Raw genomic sequence first — 20,289 nt, 5'->3', positions numbered from 1 at the left:
CGAGTTTGGTTTGTTGACTTAAGGAGATAAATTTCACTCCTTAATAACAATCTGGTGCTTTTGTAGAATTTGTTGGTGGGTGCACAAGGTGTACCTATGAATAGTACCATTGAGGGGTTTTAATTTTCCACTCTCCTACTGGACATGATGGGTATTCTATTAGATGGTTTAATATTGGGCGTAGACCGGCTGTACCCTGGCATCGATTGGAGGGGACAAGAAAATCTTTATGATTTGGAATATTGTTATGGGGAAGTGTGGAGGCACGATCCCTATGTCATTGGGTCATTACACCTATGTCTTTTGAGCCCTGATGTGCTAGCATGACGACTCCGCGGTTACGGCATTCGGATGTACACTTCCGGCAGTTGAACCGCACGTAAGTACCGTTGGAACGCATGATGACGCGTTTCCAGCGGTGCTGCACCGGGATCTTATGTGTGCGGCGTGGGCCGTCGCGGGGGGATATGCGATGTGGCGGCTGGGTGTGCAGGTGAAGGGCAGTGCGTTTGGCACATTCTGGAGTTCGCTTGATTTAGAAGTTGGCTGTAATAGGAGTTTATTAGGTTGCAAGTGTGATTTCCGGAATGGACGTCACTTCCGGTCCACACGGTTTAAATAGCTCAGATGTTTATGGGGACGGCGTGCAGCAATGCCTGTGGCGTCCTCGGGCTAATGTAAGTACTGATGTGGTATTTTGTACTATAATGGGTTGTACAATGACATGTTTACAAATACTTAGTGAGGATATTATTTCCCTTAGGTGTTGGTAGGTGGACTTTCCTAAACCAAATGCCTCCTACAATATTGCTGCATTAGTCCTTTGGCTACTTAATAAGGTATGAGGATGTTATTGATAACATGTTGGATGTAAGATAGCAGTGGTGGATATTATTAAGCCCTATGTATAAACGTGTATTTAAAACCTCTCTTGACAGATGGAGGTAGCTTTTTAGCGTACTTGAGTGTCCTGACATAAGTGATGCCCGGTGTGGATTCCTTGATGTTTCTCAGGTATTAAAAGGAGGATGGTTATACCCTCTAGGCCAGGGGTGTCAAACTCAAATTCATCGGGGGCCGCATCAGCAGTTTGGTCCCCATCAAAGGGCCGGTTGTATCTGTAGGTCTATCCAAAATTTACCGCTCCACCTGCCTTATATGTGCCCAGCCATCTGCCCCCTTTTAAAGTGCCCAGCCATGTGCCCCCTTTTATAGTGCCCAGCCATGTGCCCCCTTTTATAGTGCACAGGTCCCCATTTTACACATTGCGGCAGGCACAGGTCCCCATTTTACACATTGCGGCAGGCACAGGTCCCCATTTTACACATTGCGGCAGGCACAGGTCCCCATTTTACACATTGCGGCAGGCACAGGTCCCCATTTTACACATAGCGGCAGGTACAGGTCCCCATTTTACACATTGTGGCAGGCACAGGTCCCCATTTTACACATTGCGGCAGGTGGTGGAAGGAGGGAGAGAGAGAGAAAGAGAGGAAGGGAGAGGGGCTGACTTACATTTGAAGCGGTTCTCGCCGCTCTTCAGCCGCCTCTCCCTCCTCGTCTGCGCGGCTCCCTTCTCCCTCCTCCGACGGGGTTTCGTTGAATGACGCGTTTGCGCCGTGACGTCACGACGCAATCGCGTCATTCCGCGAAACCCCGCCCCCCCCGAGCTGGGCACTCGGGAGAAGGGGGTTTCATGGCGGCGGCACCGCGGGCCATCAGACGAGGTCTGGCGGGCCGGATTTGGCCCGCGGGCCTTGTCTTTGACACCCCTGCTCTAGGCACACTTCCAATGGATGTCTGTTGGTGATGGGTCCAATAGTGTCACTGTCGGGTGCCCACGGGGACCGGTGAGGCATATTGCTTGTGACTGTATACCACTGTGTTTTTTGCAGACTACAAATGAGTTGTCTATGATGATGAATTGATGAAGATGATATATCACCTGTCTTGAAAAAGGCCTGTTATCAGACCGAAACATCGACAATAAAAGTATTGGTGATTTTAAAGAAGGTTCTACAATTCTTTACTAGTGCGAGTGCACCTTCCAAATCCTTTGGAGTTCTCTACTATATATATATATCAGTGTAAGTATATATGCAATAAGTACTGACCAGTGTTGCCAACTATTAAATGAAAAACAAGCAACTGATGACTAAAAAATAAGCCCAAAACAAGCTCAAACTGTTACTAAAAAGCTGCCAAAAAAGCCCAACTTAAGTTTTTGGATATAGTGTAATTATTGGTGCTATGTCTGGCTGCTGGATGGACTGAAGATAAGTTCTGGATCTTGAAGTCAGGTGGATAGTTTCAGTTTCTTGAACTTTTTCTTCTGGTATCTGGTTCTCAAGTCGGGATGGTAATGATATCCCGACAGACGGGATGCCAGGGGTCAATATACCAACAGCGGCATCCTGGCCGCAAGAATACTGGCAGCGGGGCAAGCGCAAAGAGTGCATTCGCCACGGCACGGTGACTCACTGCACTCACCACAGGTTTTATTGTCACTCTATGGGTGTTGTAGACACACGAGTGGGAAAACCCGTGGCGAGCGCTGACGGCATTCCCGTCTGTCAGGATTTCGGCTTCAGGATCCTTAATGCCGGGATCACGACAGCTGGGTAACTACATCCCGTCCAGTCGGTGGTAAGGGGGATACCGACGGGGGAGATGTGTGCTGAGTGTTCTTAACACAGACGGCTCAGCACACATTTCTCCCCACGCTCAGCGCAGTGCGATGCGAGGGGGGATGACGACGGATTGATTGCATGCAGGCTCAATCTAGCACTGGCGACAGACGTGTCATGGCTGTTTTCAGGGCTGGCCAATGATGTCGCTGCATTTCCTGCGATTGGAAACATGGCGGCGGTGCCGCTGCTTATGTATAGGCCGGGGTCAGTCACTATGTGAATTGCGATGGCATGGCGGGGCAGCACCACACATGCCGGGTGGTCTCGCCCTGTTCTGGGCGGCCCCCTGCGTGCCATTCTGGTGGTCGCAGATTTTGGTAAAATAGTAAAATCTGCGACAAACTCTGAATAATCTCCTCACCCTGCAGAACAGCGCTCCATCACTATCATCATCTCACTGTCACGTCACAGCGACACAATGTAACACCCCAACTATTCTATTCATCCGCAGCTTCTCACCCGTGTCTGATGGGCGGTGCCAGTAGTAACATAAAAAAATAAAAAATATAAAAAAAAGCACAAAAACAAGCAACCACCGAAAAAAATACAAATAAAATAAATATAAATATATATATATAAATGTATATATAGATATAGATAGATATATATATAAATATAAATAAAGCAACTTGGGGGAAAAACTATGCTACTGACCTGTATATACTGGAGGGGAGCGCATGGGATTATGGGTAGGCACAGCCGCAGTCACTAAGCAACCAGTAGCTCTCCCGCTCATAGGCTGTAGTATCCCGTCACTCATCTTCTAGCCCCGCCCACTCCTTATTTCATACACCAAGGAGTCCATCATACAGCCCCGCCCACTCTACTCGCCATTGGTCGGACTGTCCCGTCACTCATCGTGACATGTGTAGGAGGGAGAGGGGGCGGGGCTGCGAGCAATGGGCGGGGGAAAAGGTTACTGAGTGACTGGACCCTGCGACCAATAGCTAGAGACAGGGGCGGGGCTGGCTGAGTGACGGGTCGCTACAGCCTATGAGAGAGTAGGCGGGGCTGGTGGCTGATCCCATGCTCTATACGGTGACCCGGAAATACCGCCCCTTCCCTTCCTGTACACAGAGCTCTGCCCCCGGTCTCCTCCAGGTAATGGCCGCCGCCCCCTCTCCTGCCGGGCAGGGTGTATGTGCTGCAGTGTGTGGTGCATGGAGAGTATATTACCCGTGTCATACACACACACACAGCGCTGCTCACACTGCTGTCACTGCTCATACAGGCGTGTTACACATAGGGGGCGGTACAAACACATAGGGGGCACTATACACACATGGGGGGCGGTATACACACATAGGGGCACTATACACACATGGGGGGCGCTATACACATGGGGGGCGGTATACACTCATAGGGGGTGCTATACACACAGAGGGGGGCGGTATACACACATAGGGGGCACTATACACATAGGTGGCGCTATACACACATAGGGAGCGGTATATACACATAGGGAGCGCTATGCACACATAGGGGGCACTATACACACATAGGGGGCGCTATACACACAGGGGGGGGCGGTATACACACATAGGGGCACTATACACACATAGGGGGTGCTATACACACATAGGGGGTGCTATACACACATGGGCGCTATACACACATAGGGGGTGGTATACACACATAGGGGCACTATACACACATGGGGGGCGCTATACACACATGGGGGGCGCTATACACACATAGGGGCACTATACACACATGGGGGGCGCTATACACATGGGGGGCGGTATACACTCATAGGGGGTGCTATACACACAGAGGGGGGCGGTATACACACAATTGGGGGGCACTATACACATAGGGGGCGCTATACACACATAGGGAGCGGTATATACACATAGGGAGCGCTATGCACACATAGGGGGCACTATACACACATAGGGGGCGCTATACACACAGGGGGGGGCGGTATACACACATAGGGGCACTATACACACATAGGGGGTGCTATACACACATAGGGGGTGCTATACACACATGGGCGCTATACACACATAGGGGGTGGTATACACACATAGGGGCACTATACACACATGGGGGGCGCTATACACACATGGGGGGCGGTATACACACATAGGGGCACTATACACACATGGGGGGCGCTATACACATGGGGGGCGGTATACACTCATAGGGGGTGCTATACACAGAGGGGGGCGGTATACACACATAGGGGGCACTATACACATAGGGGGCGCTATACACACATAGGGAGCGGTATATACACATAGGGAGCGCTATGCACACATAGGGGGCACTATACACACATAGGGGGCGCTATACACACAGGGGGGGGCGGTATACACACATAGGGGCACTATACACACATAGGGGGTGCTATACACACATAGGGGGTGCTATACACACATGGGCGCTATACACACATAGGGGGTGGTATACACACATAGGGGCACTATACACACATGTGGGGCGCTATACACACATGGGGGGCGGTATACACACATAGGGAGCGCTATACACACATGGGGGGCGGTATACACACATAGGGGCACTATACACACATGGGGGGCGCTATACACATGGGGGGCGGTATACACTCATAGGGGGTGCTATACACACATAGGGGGGCGGTATACACACATAGGGGGCACTATACACACATAGGGAGCGGTATATACACATAGGGAGCGCTATGCACACATAGGGGGCGCTATACACACATAGGGGGCGCTATACACACATAGGGGGTGCTATACACACAGGGGGGCGGTATACACACATGGGGGGCGGTATACACACATGGGGGGCGCTATACACACATAGGGGCACTATACACACAGGGGGTCGCTATATACACATAGGGGGCGCTATATACACATAGGGGGCACTATACTCACATAGGGAGCGCTATACTCACATTGGGAGCGCTATACACACATAGGGGGCGCTATACACACATAGGGGACGGTATACACACATAGGGGGTCGCTATATACACATAGGGGGCGCTATACACACATAGGGGGCGCTATACACACATAGGGGGCGCTATATATACATAGGGGGTGCTATACACACATAGGGGATGGTATACACACATAGGGAGCGCTATACACATGTGGGGCGGTATACACACATAGGGGGTGCTATACACACATGGGGGGCGGTATACACACATGGGGGGCGGTATACACACATGGGGGGCGCTATACACACATAGGGGCACTATACACACGGGGGGCGCTATATACACATAGGGGTCGCTATATACACATAGGGGGCACTATACTCACATAGGGAGCGCTATACACACATGGGGGGCGCTATACACACATGGGGGGCGCTATACACACATGGGGGGCGCTATACACACATGGGGGGCGCTATACACACATGGGGGGCGCTATATACACATAGGGGGGCGCTATATACATATAGGGGGCACTATACACACATAGGGGACGGTATACACACATAGGGGGTCGCTATATACACATAGGGGGCGGCATACAGACATAGGGGGCGCTATACACACATAGGGGGCGCTATATATACATAGGGGGTGCTATACACACATAGGGGATGGTATACACACATAGGGAGCGCTATACACACATGGGGGGCGGTATACACACATAGGGGGTGCTATACACACATGGGGGGCGGTATACACACATGGGGGCGGTATACACACATAGGGGGCGCTATACACACATAGGGGCACTATACACACAGGGGGCGCTATATACACATAGGGGGCGCTATATACACATAGGGGGCACTATACACACATAGGGGACGGTATACACACATAGGGGACGGTATACACACATAGGGTGTCGCTATATACACATAGGGGGCGCTATACACACATGGGGGGCGGTATACACACATAGGGGCACTATACACACATAGGGGGTGCTGTACACACATAGGGGCGGTATACACACATAGGGGGCGCTATACACACATAGGGGCGCTATACACACATAAGGGGCGCTATACACACATAGGGGGGCGCTATATACACATAAGGGGTGCTATACACACATAGGGGACTGTATACACACATAGGGGCACTATACACACATGGGGGGCGCTATACACACATGGGGGGCGCTATACACACATGGGGGGCGCTATACACACATGGGGGGCGCCATACACACATGGGGGGCGCTATACACTCATGGGGGGCGCCATACACACATGGGGGGCGCCATACACACATGGGGGGCGCTATACACACATAGGGGGCGGTATACACACATAGGGGGCGGTATACACACATAGGGGGCGGTATACACACATAGGGGGCGGTATACACACATAGGGGGCGGTATACACACATAGGGGGCGCTATACACACATAAGGGGCGCTATACACACATAGGGGGGCGCTATATACACATAAGGGGTGCTATACACACATAGGGGACTGTATACACACATAGGGGCACTATACACACATGGGGGGTGCTATACACACATGGGGGGCGGTATACACACATAGGGGCACTATACACACATGGGGGGTGCTATACACACATGGGGGGTGCTATACACACATGGGGGGGCGCTATACACACATGGGGGGCGCTATACACACATGGGGGGCGCCATACACACATGGGGGGCGCTATACACTCATGGGGGGCGGTATACACACATGGGGGGCGGTATACACACATGGGGGGCGGTATACACACATGGGGGGCGGTATACACACATGGGGGGCGGTATACACATATGGGGGGCGGTATACACATATGGGGGGCGGTATACACACATAGGGGGCGCTATACACACATAGGGGCACTATACACACATAGGGGGTGCTGTTCACACAAGGGCGGTATACACACATAGGGGGCGGTATACACACATAGGGGGCGCTATACACACATAGGGGCACCATACACACATAGGGGGCGCTATACACACATGGGGGGGCGGTATACACACATGGGGGGGTGGTATACACACATAGGGGGCGCTATACACACATAGGGGGCGCTATACACACATAGGGGGCGCTATACACACATAGGGGGTGCTGTACACACATAGGGGGCGGTTTACACTCATAGGGGTGCTATACGCACATAGGGGGCGGTATACACACATGTGGGGCGCTATACATACATGGGGGGCGGTATACACACATGGGGAGCGCTATACACACATGGGGGGCGGTATACACACATAGGGGCACTATACACACATGGGGGGCGGTATACACACATGGGGGGCGGTATACACACATGGGGGGCGGTATACACACATGGGGGGCGGTATACACACATGGGGGGCGGTATACACACATGGGGGGCGGTATACACACATAGGGGGGCGGTATACACACAGGGGGTGCTATACACACACATAGGGGGGCGGTATACACACATAGGGGGCGCTATACACACATAGGGAGCGGTATACACACATAGGGGGCACTATACTCACATAGGGAGCGCTATACACACATAGGGGGCGCTATACACACAAGGGGGGCGGTATACACACACGGGGGGCGGTATACACACACGGGGGGCGGTATACACAAATGGGGGGCGGTATACACAAATGGGGGGCGGTATACACACATAGGGGGGCGCTATATACACATAGGGGGCACTATACACACATAGGGGACGGTATACACACATAGGGGGTCGCTATATACACATAGGGGGCGGTATACACACATAGGGGCACTATACACACATAGGGGGTGCTGTACACACATAGGGGCGGTATACAGACATAGGGGGCGCTATATATACATAGGGGGTGCTATACACACATAGGGGATGGTATACACACATAGGGAGCGCTATACACACATGGGGGGCGCTATACACACATAGGGGGCGCTATACACACATAGGGGGCGCTAGACACACATAGGGGGTGCTGTACACACATAGGGGGGCGGTATACACTCATAGGGGGTGCTATACACACATAGGGGGGCGGTATACACACATAGGGGACGGTATACACACATAGGGGGTCGCTATATACACATAGGGGGCGGTATACACACATAGGGGGTGCTGTACACACATAGGGGCGGTATACAGACATAGGGGCGCTATACACACATAGGGGGCGCTATACACACATAGGGGGCGCTATATATACATAGGGGGTGCTATACACACATAGGGGATGGTATACACACATAGGGAGCGCTATACACACATGGGGGGCGGTATACACACACAGGGGGTGCTATACACACATGGGGGGCGGTATACACACATGGGGGGCGGTATACACACATGGGGGGCGGTATACACACATAGGGGGCGCTATACACACATAGGGGCACTATACACACATAGGGGGCGCTATATACACATAGGGGGCACTATACACACAGGGGACACTATACACACATAGGGGACGGTATACACACATAGGGGGTCGCTATATACACATGGGGGGTGCTATACACACATAGGGGATGGTATACACACATAGGGAGCGCTATACACACATGGGGGGCGGTATACACACATAGGGGGTGCTATACACACATGGGGGGAGGTATACACACATGGGGGGCGGTATACACACATAGGGGGCGCTATACACACATAGGGGCACTATACACACATAGGGGGCGCTATATACACATAGGGGGCACTATACACACATAGGGGACACTATACACACATAGGGGACGGTATACACACATAGGGGGTCGCTATATACACATAGGGGGCGCTATACACACATGGGGGGCGGTATACACACATAGGGGCACTATACACACATAAGGGGTGCTGTACACACATAAGGGCGGTATACACACATAGGGGGCGCTATACACACATAGGGGGGCGCTATATACACATAGGGGGTGCTATACACACATAGGGGGCGCTATACACACATGGGGGGCGCTATACACACATGGGGGGCGCTATACACACATGGGGGGCGCTATACACACATGGGTGGCGCTATACACACATAGGGGGCGCTATACACACATGGGGGGGCGCTATACACACATGGGGGGCGCTATACACACATGGGGGGCGCTATACACACATGGGGGGCGCTATACACACATGGGGGGCGCTATACACACATGGGGGGCGCTATACACACGGGGGGCGCTATACACACGGGGGGCGCTATACACACATGGGGGGCGCTATACACACATGGGGGGCGCTATACACACATGGGGGGCGCTATACACACATGGGGGGCGCTATACACACATGGGGGGCACTATACACACATAGGGGCACTATACACACATAGGGGGTTCTGTACACACATGGGCAGTATACACATATAGGGTGCGCTATACACACATGGGGGGGCGGTATACACACATAGGGGACGGTATACACACATAGGGGACGGTATACACACATAGGGGGCGCTATACACACATAGGGGGGCGCTATACACACATAGGGGGGCGCTATATACACATGGGGGACGGTATACACACATGGGGGGCGGTATACACACATAGGGGCACTATACACATAGGGGGGCGCTATACACACATAGGGGGCGCTATATACACATAGGGAGTGCTATACACACATAGGGGACGGTATACACACATAGGGAGCGCTATACACACATGGGGGGCGGTATACACACATAGGGCGGCGCTATACACACATAGGGGGCGGTATATACACATAGGGGGCACTATACACACATAGGGAGCGCTATACACACATAGGGGGTGCTGTTCACACATAGGGGGTGCTATACACACAGGGGGGCGGTATACACACATGGGGGGCGGTATACACACATGGGGGGCGGTATACACACATGGGAGGCGGTATACACACATAGGGGGCGCTATACACACATAGGGGGTGCTGTACACACATAGGCGGCGCTATAGACACATAGGGGGCGCTATACACACATGGGGGGGCGGTATACACACATAGGGGGTGCTATACACACAGGGGGGCGGTATACACAGATAGGTGGCGCTATACACACATAGGGGGCGCTATACACACATAGGGGCACTATACACACATAGGGGGGCGCTATACACACATGGGGGCGCTATATACACATAGGGGGGCGCTATATGCACATAGGGGGCGCTATACACACATAGGGGACGGTATACACACATAGGGGGCGCTATACACACAGGGGGGTGCTATATACACATAGGGGCACTATAAACACATAGGGCGTGCTGTACACACATAGGGGGCGCTATACACACATAGGGGGCGCTATACACACATGGGGGGCGCTGTACACACATAGGGGGCGCTATACACACATAGGGGGTGCTGTACACACATAGGGGCGGTATACACACATAGGGGGCGCTATACACACATAGGGGGCGTTATACACACATAAGGGGCACTATACACACATAGGGGGGCGCTATATACACATAAGGGGTGCTATACACACATAGGGGACGGTATACACACATAGGGGTTTATTTACTAAGATTCGTAATTTCCGAAAAAAGGTCAAAGTTCAATCACGAATGACATCGACAGTGTAAAACTGCAACTTTTTGAATTGATTACGACTAATTTACTAAGCTGTCGTATTCGTGTTTTTCTTTGCATCCGATGTCGATGTCATTCGTGTTTTTTTTACCTAATTTTACGGCAGTGATTTGCAAAACACTGCCGTTTTTTTTTACAATCAATCTCGGCTGGATCTGTGTGATCCGTGCTGGGGTTCGTATTTTTTTTTTTTTAAATAAACAAAGTAAATTACTAAAAAAAATTGCGCGGGGTCCCCCCTCCTAAGCATAACCAGCCTCGGGCTCTTTGAGCCGATCCTGGTTGCAGAAATATGGGGGAAAAAATGACAGGGGTTCCCCCATATTTAAGCAACCAGCATCGGGCTCTGCGCCTGGTCCTGGTCCCAAAAATACGGGGGACAAAAAGAGTAGGGGTCCCCCGTATTTTTAAAACCAGCACCGGGCTCCACTAGCTGGACAGATAATGCCACAGCCGGGGGTCACTTTTATATAGTGCCCTGCGGCCGTGGCATCAAAAATCCAACTAGTCACCCCTGGCCGGGGTACCCTGGGGGAGTGGGGACCCCTTCAATCAAGGGGCCCCCCCCCCCAGCCACCCAAGGGCCAGGGGTGAAGCCCGAGGCTGTCCCCCCCCCATCCAATAGGCTGCGGATGGGAGGGCTGATAGCCTTTGTTGTAAAATAAAAGATATTGTTTTTAGTAGCAGTACTACAAGTCCCAGCAAGCCTCCCCCGCATGCTGGTACTTGGAGAACCACAAGTACCAGCATGCGGCGGAAAAACTGGCCCGCTGGTACCTGTAGTACTACCACTAAAAAAATACCCAAAAAAACACAAGACACACACACCGTGAAAGTATAATTTTATTACATACACACATACATTGATACTTACCTTATGTTCTCACGCAGGTCGGTCCTCTTCTCCAGTAGAATCCAAGGGGTACCTGTTGAAGAAATTCTACTCACCAGATCCAGTGGTCCAGGCTCCTCGTCAAATCCAGGGATAATCCACGTACTTGAATAAAACAAAAAAACGGTTGCCCGACCACGAACTGAAAGGTGACCCATGTTTGCACATGGGTCACCTTTCCCCGAATGCCAGAAACCCACTTTGCCTTCTGGCTAAGTGGGTTTCTTCAGCCAATCAGGGAGTGCCACGTTGTAGCACTCTCCTGATCAGCTGTGTGCTCCTGTCTTCACTGACAGGCAGCACACGGCAGTGTTACAATGTAGCGCCTATGCGCTACATTGTAACCAATGATGGGAACTTTCTGCTCAGCGGTGACGTCACTTTAGGTCAACCGCAGGGCAGAAAGTTCCCATCATTGGTTACAATGTAGCGCATAGGCGCTACATTGTAACACTGCCGTGTGCTGCCTGTCAGTGAAGACAGGAGCACACAGCTGATCAGGAGAGTGCTACAACGTGGCACTCCCTGATTGGCTGAAGAAACCCACTTAGCCAGAAGGCAAAGTGGGTTTCTGGCATTCGGGGAAAGGTGACCCATGTGCAAACATGGGTCACCTTTCAGTTCGTGGTCGGGCAACCGTTTTTTTTGTTTTATTCAAGTACGTGGATTATCCCTGGATTTGACGAGGAGCCTGGACCACTGGATCTGGTGAGTAGAATTTCTTCAACAGGTACCCCTTGGATTCTACTGGACAAGAGGACCGACCTGCGTGAGAACATAAGGTAAGTATGTATGTATGTGTGTATGTAATAAAATTTTACTTTCACGGTGTGTGTGTCTTGTGTTTTTTTGGGTATTTTTTTAGTGGTAGTACTACAGGTACCAGCGGGCCAGTTTTTCCGCTGCATGCTGGTACTTGTGGTTCTCCAAGTACCAGCATGCGGGGGAGGCTTGCTGGGACTTGTAGTACTGCTACTAAAAACAATATCTTATATTTTTCAGCAAAGGCTATCAGCCCTCCCATCCGCAGCCCATTGGATGGGGGGGGGACAGCCTCGGGCTTCACCCCTGGCCCTTGGGTGGCTGGGGGGGGGGGACCCCTTGATTGAAGGGGTCCTCACTCCCCCAGTGTACCCCGGCCAGGGGTGACTAGTTGGATTTTTGATGCCACGGCCGCAGGGCGCTGTATAAAAGTGACCCCCGGCTGTGGCATTATCTGTCCAGCTAGTGGAGCCCGGTGCTGGTTTTAAAAATACGGGGGACCCCTACTCTTTTTGTCCCCCGTATTTTTGGGACCAGGACCAGGCGCAGAGCCCGATGCTGGTTGCTTAAATATGGGGGAACCCCTGTCATTTTTTCCCCCATATTTCTGCAACCAGGATCGGCTCAAAGAGCCCGAGGCTGGTTATGCTTAGGAGGGGGGACCCCACGCAATTTTTTTTGCAAAAAAAATCACTTTTCCACCCCTTCCCACTGATATACATGCACGGATCTCATGGATCCCTGCATGCATCTCAAATCACGGATAAAAAAAGCAGGTCTGTTTTTTTTTAGGACTTTTTTACGAGTTGTAATTTTTCACGGCAGTGTTTTGTGCTTTTTTGCTTAGTAAATGACCGAGATTCAGACTTAAACAGCCGCGTTTTGACCGATGGTGTATTCATTCGTAATTTTTTACCTGAACTAGCAAAAAATTACGAATGCCCTCATCACTGCCGTGATTAGTGTTTAGTAAATGACCGAGATTGACCGAGATGACACTTTGATGAAAAAACGGCATCTCGGTCAAAATCGGGAGCTTAGTAAATATACCCCATAGGGAGCGCAAATACACACATGGGGGGCGGTATACACACATAGGGGCACTATACACACATGGGGGGCGCTATACACACATGGGGGGCGCTATACACACATGGGGGGCGCTATACACACATGGGGGGCGCTATACACACATGGGGGCGCTATACACACATGGGGGCGCTATACACACATGGGGGGCGCTATACACACATGGGGGGCGCTATACACACATGGGGGGCGCTATACACACATGGGGGGCGCTATACACACATGGGGGGCGCTATACACACATAGGGGCGCTATACACACATAGGGGGCGCTATACACACATAGGGGCACTATACACACATAGGGGGTGCTGTTCACACAAGGGCGGTATACACACATAGGGGGCGCTATACACACATGGGGGGTGCTGTACACACATGGGGGGCGGTATACACACATAGGGGGCGCTACACACACATAGGGGCACCATACACACATAGGGGGCGCTATACACACATGGGGGGGCGGTATACACACATGGGGGGGGCGCTATACACACATGGGGGGGCGCTATACACACATAGGGGGCGCTATACACACATAGGGGGCGGTATACACACATAGCCGGCGCTATACACACATAGGGGGGTGGTATACACACATAGGGGGCGCTATACACACATAGGGGGCGCTATACACACATAGGGGGCGCTATACACACATAGGGGGCGCTATACACACATAGGGGGTGCTGTACACACATAGGGGGCGGTATACACACATAGGCGGCGCTATACACACATAGGGGGGTGGTATACACACATGGGGGACGGTATACACACATAGGGGGTGTTATACATACAGGGGGGCGCTATACACACATAGGGGGGGCGCTATACACACATAGGGGGCACTATACACACATAGGGGGCGCTATACACACAGGGGGTGCTGTACACACATAGGGGGCGGTATACACACATAGGCGGCGCTATACACACATAGGGGGTGCTGTACACACATAGGGGGCGGTATACACACATAGGCGGCGCTATACACACATAGGGGGTGGTATACACACATAGGGGGTGCTGTACACACATAGGGGGCGGTATACACACATAGGCGGCGCTATACACACATAGGGGGCGCTATACACACATAGGGGGTGCTGTACACACATAGGGGGCGGTATACACACATAGGCGGCGCTATACACACATAGGGGGTGCTGTACACACATAGGGGGCGGTATACACACATAGGCGGCGCTATACACACATAGGGGGTGGTATACACACATGGGGGGGCGGAATACACACATAGGGGGTGCTATACATACGGGGGGGCGCTATACACACATAGGGGGTGCTGTACACACATAGGGGGCGCTATACACACATAGGGGGTGGTATACACACATGGGGGGGCGGAATACACACATAGGGGGTGCTATACATACAGGGGGGCGTATACACACATAGGGGGTGAATAGGGTTGCCCCTTCGTGTCTCCTGTCCCTTCCCAGTTGCCACCTACCTGCCTCCCATATCCCCCTCCCCTGCCTGTCCCCTTCTATCCCCCTCACCTGATGTGACGACACCGCAACCCTGGCACTCCACATGCATTCCTACTGTCCACTTTCCATCAAGAACCTCATCTCCTCCCAGTCCTCAAACCCTGGCACCCCTTCTCCACTGTCAACTTGCTCCTCTGCCCCCCCCCCCCCTCGCCGCCTCGTCTCCCCCCCCCCCCCCCCCTCCCCGCCCCCTCACTCTCTGCTCTTGACTTTGCCACCTACTTCCCATGCAAAATTGGCTCCCTATGGCAGGATATCGCATCCCACCAGACCCTGAGCAATGCCCTCCTCCATTTCCTGACACCCCCCCTCCCCTTACCTCCTACCAACTCTGACATCTCTCATCTTTGTATCTAGTGTGGAAGTCATGGCCCTCAGCCGTTCCTCACCCTCTCCACCTCCCCATTTGACCCTATCACCTCCTCCGCTACCTCTCTTCTTCTGCCTGTTCCCATCTTGCCCATCTCATTCTCTCCCTCTCATCAGACACTGTCCCCTCGGCCTTCCATCATGCTCTTGTCTCCCCTATTCTTATAAACCCCTCCCTTCATCCAACCAACCACTCTCTCCAACTACCGACCATCTCTCTCCTCCTAACTCCTGTCTTTCCTCACACTCACTGCTTGACCCATTCCAGCCTGGCTTCCGTCCTCTCCACTCCACTGATACTGCCCTCGCTAAAGTCTGCAAAGACCTCCATGCTGCCAGATCCAATGGTCACTACTCTCTGCTTATTCTCCTTCACCTCTCTGCTGCATTGGACACTGTGGACCACCCTCTTCTTTAACTACTTTTCTCTAGCATCCATAAGGGATATTGTAGACAGAATTAGAACCATGGGGTATAGACGGGTCCAAAGGAGCACGTGCACTTTAAACATTCTACCACTGGGTGTGCTGGCTCCTCCCTCTATGCCCCTCCTACAGCTCAGTTTAGATAAAGAGCCCTCAGGAGAGGATGCACACTCTGCATCTCCAGAGTTTTCCTTCATTTCTCTATCGTCCTTGTGGATGCTGGGGTTCCTGAAAGGACCATGGGGAATAGCGGCTCCGCAGGAGACAGGGCACAAAAAAGTAAAGCTTTACTAGGTCAGGTGGTGTGCACTGGCTCCTCCCCCTATGACCCTCCTCCAGACTCCAGTTAGATTTTGTGCCCGAACGAGAAGGGTGCAATCTAGGTGGCTCTCCTAAAGAGCTGCTTAGAGAAAGTTTAGTTTAGGTTTTTTATTTTACAGTGAGTCCTGCTGGCAACAGGATCACTGCAACGAGGGACTTAGGGGAGAAGTAGTAAACTCACCTGCGTGCAGAGTGGATTTGCTGCTTGGCTACTGGACACTAGCTCCAGAGGGACGATCACAGGTACAGCCTGGATGGTCACCGGAGCCGCGCCGCCGGCCCCCTTGCAGACGCTGAAGATAGAAGAGGTCCAAAATCGGCGGCTGAAGACTCCTCAGTCTTCATAAGGTAGCGCACAGCACTGCAGCTGTGCGCCATTTTCCTCTCAGCACACTTCACACGGCAGTCACTGAGGGTGCAGAGCGCTGGGGGGGGGCGCTCTGAGAGGCAAATAAAAACCTTACTAAAGGCTAAAAATACCTCACATATAGCCCACAGAGGCTATATGGAGATATTTAACCCCTGCCTAACTCAAATAATAGCGGGAGAAGAGCCCGCCGAAAAAGGGGCGGGGCCTATCTCCTCAGCACACGGCGCCATTTTCTGTCACAGCTCCGCTGGTCAGGACGGCTCCCAGGTCTCTCCCCTGCACTGCACTACAGAAACAGGGTAAAACAGAGAGGGGGGGCAAGATTAATGGCTATATTATATATATATATATAAAGCAGCTATAAGGGAGCACTTATAATAAGGCTATCCCTGTCATATATAGCGCTTTTTGGTGTGTGCTGGCAGACTCTCCCTCTGTCTCCCCAAAAGGGCTAGTGGGTCCTGTCTTCATTAGAGCATTCCCTGTGTGGTTGCTGTGTGTGTCGGTACGTGTGTGTCGACATGTATGAGGACGATATTGGTGTGGAGGCGGAGCAATTGCCAAATATGCAGATGTCACCCCCCAGGGGGTCGACACCAGAATGGATGCCTTTATTTGTGGAATTACGTGATAGTCTCACTTCACTTAAACAGTCGGTTGAGGACATGAGGCGGCCGGACAATAAATTAATGCCTGTCCAGGCGCCCCAAACACCGTCAGGGGCTGTAAAACGCCCTTTGCCTCAGTCGGTCGACACAGATCCAGACACAGGCACTGATTCCAGTGACGACGGTGGAAATTCAAACGTATTTTCCAGTAGGGCCACACGTTATATGATTTTGGCAATGAAGGAGACGTTAAATTTAGCTGATACTACAGATACCGTAAAACAGGGTATTATGTATGGTGTGAAAAAACTACCAACAGTTTTTCCTGAATCAGAAGAGTTAAATGACGTGTGTGATGAAGCGTGGGTTGCCCCTGATAAAAAGTTGATAATTTCAAAGAAGTTATTGGCATTATACCCTTTCCCGCCAGAGGTTAGGGCGCGCTGGGAAACACCCCCTAAGGTGGACAAGGCGCTAACACGATTATCTAAACAAGTGGCGTTACCCTCTCCTGAGACGGCCGCACTTAAGGATCCATCAGATAGGAGGATGGAAGGTATCCAAAAGAGTATATACACACATGCAGGTGTTATACTACGACCAGCTATAGCAACTGCCTGGATGTGCAGTGCTGGAGTAGTTTGGTCAGAATCCCTGATTGAAAATATTGATACCCTAGATAGGGACAATGTTTTGCTGTCGTTAGAACAAATAAAGGATGCATTTATCTATATGCGTGATGCACAGAGAGATATCTGCACACTGGCATCACGAGTAAGTGCTATGTCCATTTCAGCCAGAAGAGCATTATGGACACGACAGTGGACAGGCGATGCGGATTCAAAACGTCATATGGAAGTTTTGCCGTATAAAGGGGAGGAGTTATTTGGAGTCGGTCTATCAGACTTGGTGGCCACGGCTACTGCCGGGAAATCCACATTTTTACCTCAAGTCACTCCCCAACAGAAAAAGGCACCGACCTTTCAACCGCAGCCCTTTCGCTCCTACAAAAATAAGAGAGCAAAGGGCTTGTCGTACCTGCCACGAGGCAGAGGCAGAGGGAAGAGACACCAACAGGCAGCTCCTTCCCAGGAACAGAAGCCCTCCCCGGCTCCTGCAAAAACCTCAGCATGACGCTGGGGCCTCTCTAGCGGACTCGGGGACAGTGGGCGGCCGTCTCAAAAATTACAGCGCGCAGTGGGCTCACTCGCAGGTAGACCCCTGGATCCTGCAGATAATATCTCAGGGGTACAGGTTGGAATTAGAGACGGATCCTCCTCATCGTTTCCTGAAGTCTGCTTTACCAACCGTCTCCTCCGAAAGGGAGACGGTTTTGGAGGCCATTCACAAGCTGTACTCTCAGCAGGTGATAGTCAAAGTACCCCTCTTACAACAAGGGAGGGGGTATTATTCCACTCTATTTGTGGTACCGAAGCCGGATGGCTCGGTAAGACCTATTCTAAATCTGAAGTCCTTGAACCTCTACATAAAAAAGTTCAAGTTCAAGATGGAGTCACTCAGAGCAGTGATAGCGAACCTGGAAGAAGGGGACTTTATGGTATCCTTGGACATCAAGGATGCGTATCTCCACGTTCCGATTTACCCCGCACACCAGGGGTACCTCAGGTTCGTTGTTCAAAACTGTCACTATCAGTTTCAGACGCTGCCGTTCGGAGTGTCCACGGCACCTCGGGTCTTTACCAAGGTAATGGCCGAGATGATGATTCTTCTTCGAAGAAAAGGCGTATTAGTTATCCCATACTTGGACGATCTCCTAATAAGGGCAAGGTCCAGAGAACAGCTGGAGACAGGATTAGCACTATCTCAAGAGGTGCTAAGACAACACGGGTGGATTCTGAATATTCCAAAATCCCAATTAATCCCGACAACTCGTCTGCTGTTCCTAGGAATGATTCTGGACACGGTTCAGAAAAAGGTTTTCCTTCCCGAGGAAAAAGCAAAGGAGTTATCCGACCTGGTCAGGAACCTCCTAAAACCAGGAAAGGTGTCAGTGCATCAATGCACAAGAGTCCTGGGGAAAATGGTGGCTTCTTACGAAGCAATTCCATTCGGCAGATTCCATGCAAGAATTTTCCAAAGGGATCTGTTGGACAAATGGTCAGGGTCACATCTTCAGATGCACCTGCGAATAACCCTGTCACCAAAGACAAGGGTGTCTCTTCTGTGGTGGTTGCAGAAGGCTCACCTATTAGAAGGCCGCAGATTCGGCATTCAGGATTGGATCTTGGTGACCACGGACGCCAGCCTGAGAGGCTGGGGAGCAGTCACACAAGGAAGAAACTTCCAGGGAGTATGGACGAGCCTGGAAAAGTCTCTTCACATAAACATTCTGGAACTAAGAGCAATCTACAATGCTCTAAGCCAGGCGGAACCTCTCCTGCAAGGAAAGCCGGTGTTGATTCAGTCGGACAACATCACGGCGGTCGCCCATGTAAACAGACAGGGCGGCACAAGAAGCAGGAGTGCAATGGCAGAAGCTGCCAAGATTCTTCGCTGGGCGGAGAATCACGTGATAGCACTGTCAGCAGTGTTCATCCCGGGCGTGGACAACTGGGAAGCAGACTTCCTCAGCAGACACGATCTTCATCCGGGAGAGTGGGGTCTACATCCAGAGGTCTTCCACATGTTAATAGACCGTTGGGAAAGACCAATTGTAGACATGATGGCGTCTCGCCTCAACAAGAAACTGGACAAATATTGCGCCAGG

General features: G+C 51.7%; 1 protein-coding gene across 1 annotated transcript in view; it reads left to right on the top strand.

Annotated features, from left to right (window-relative positions):
* The first annotated feature begins 3,698 nt into the window (after positions 1-3,698).
* The window catches only part of LOC134983892 (oocyte zinc finger protein XlCOF22-like), a 630,483-nt gene continuing 613,892 nt past the window's right edge, over positions 3,699-20,289 (top strand). Inside the window, exon 1 of the mRNA XM_063949501.1 lies at positions 3,699-3,791. Within this exon, the coding sequence (XP_063805571.1) occupies positions 3,717-3,791 (75 nt within the window). The 5' untranslated portion in view covers positions 3,699-3,716. The remainder of the gene's footprint in view (positions 3,792-20,289) is intronic.

Source organism: Pseudophryne corroboree, assembly GCF_028390025.1.
Source record: "Pseudophryne corroboree isolate aPseCor3 chromosome 3 unlocalized genomic scaffold, aPseCor3.hap2 SUPER_3_unloc_28, whole genome shotgun sequence".
Classification (NCBI taxonomy): domain Eukaryota; kingdom Metazoa; phylum Chordata; class Amphibia; order Anura; family Myobatrachidae; genus Pseudophryne; species Pseudophryne corroboree.
This window is presented reverse-complemented; position numbering and strand designations above follow the sequence as displayed.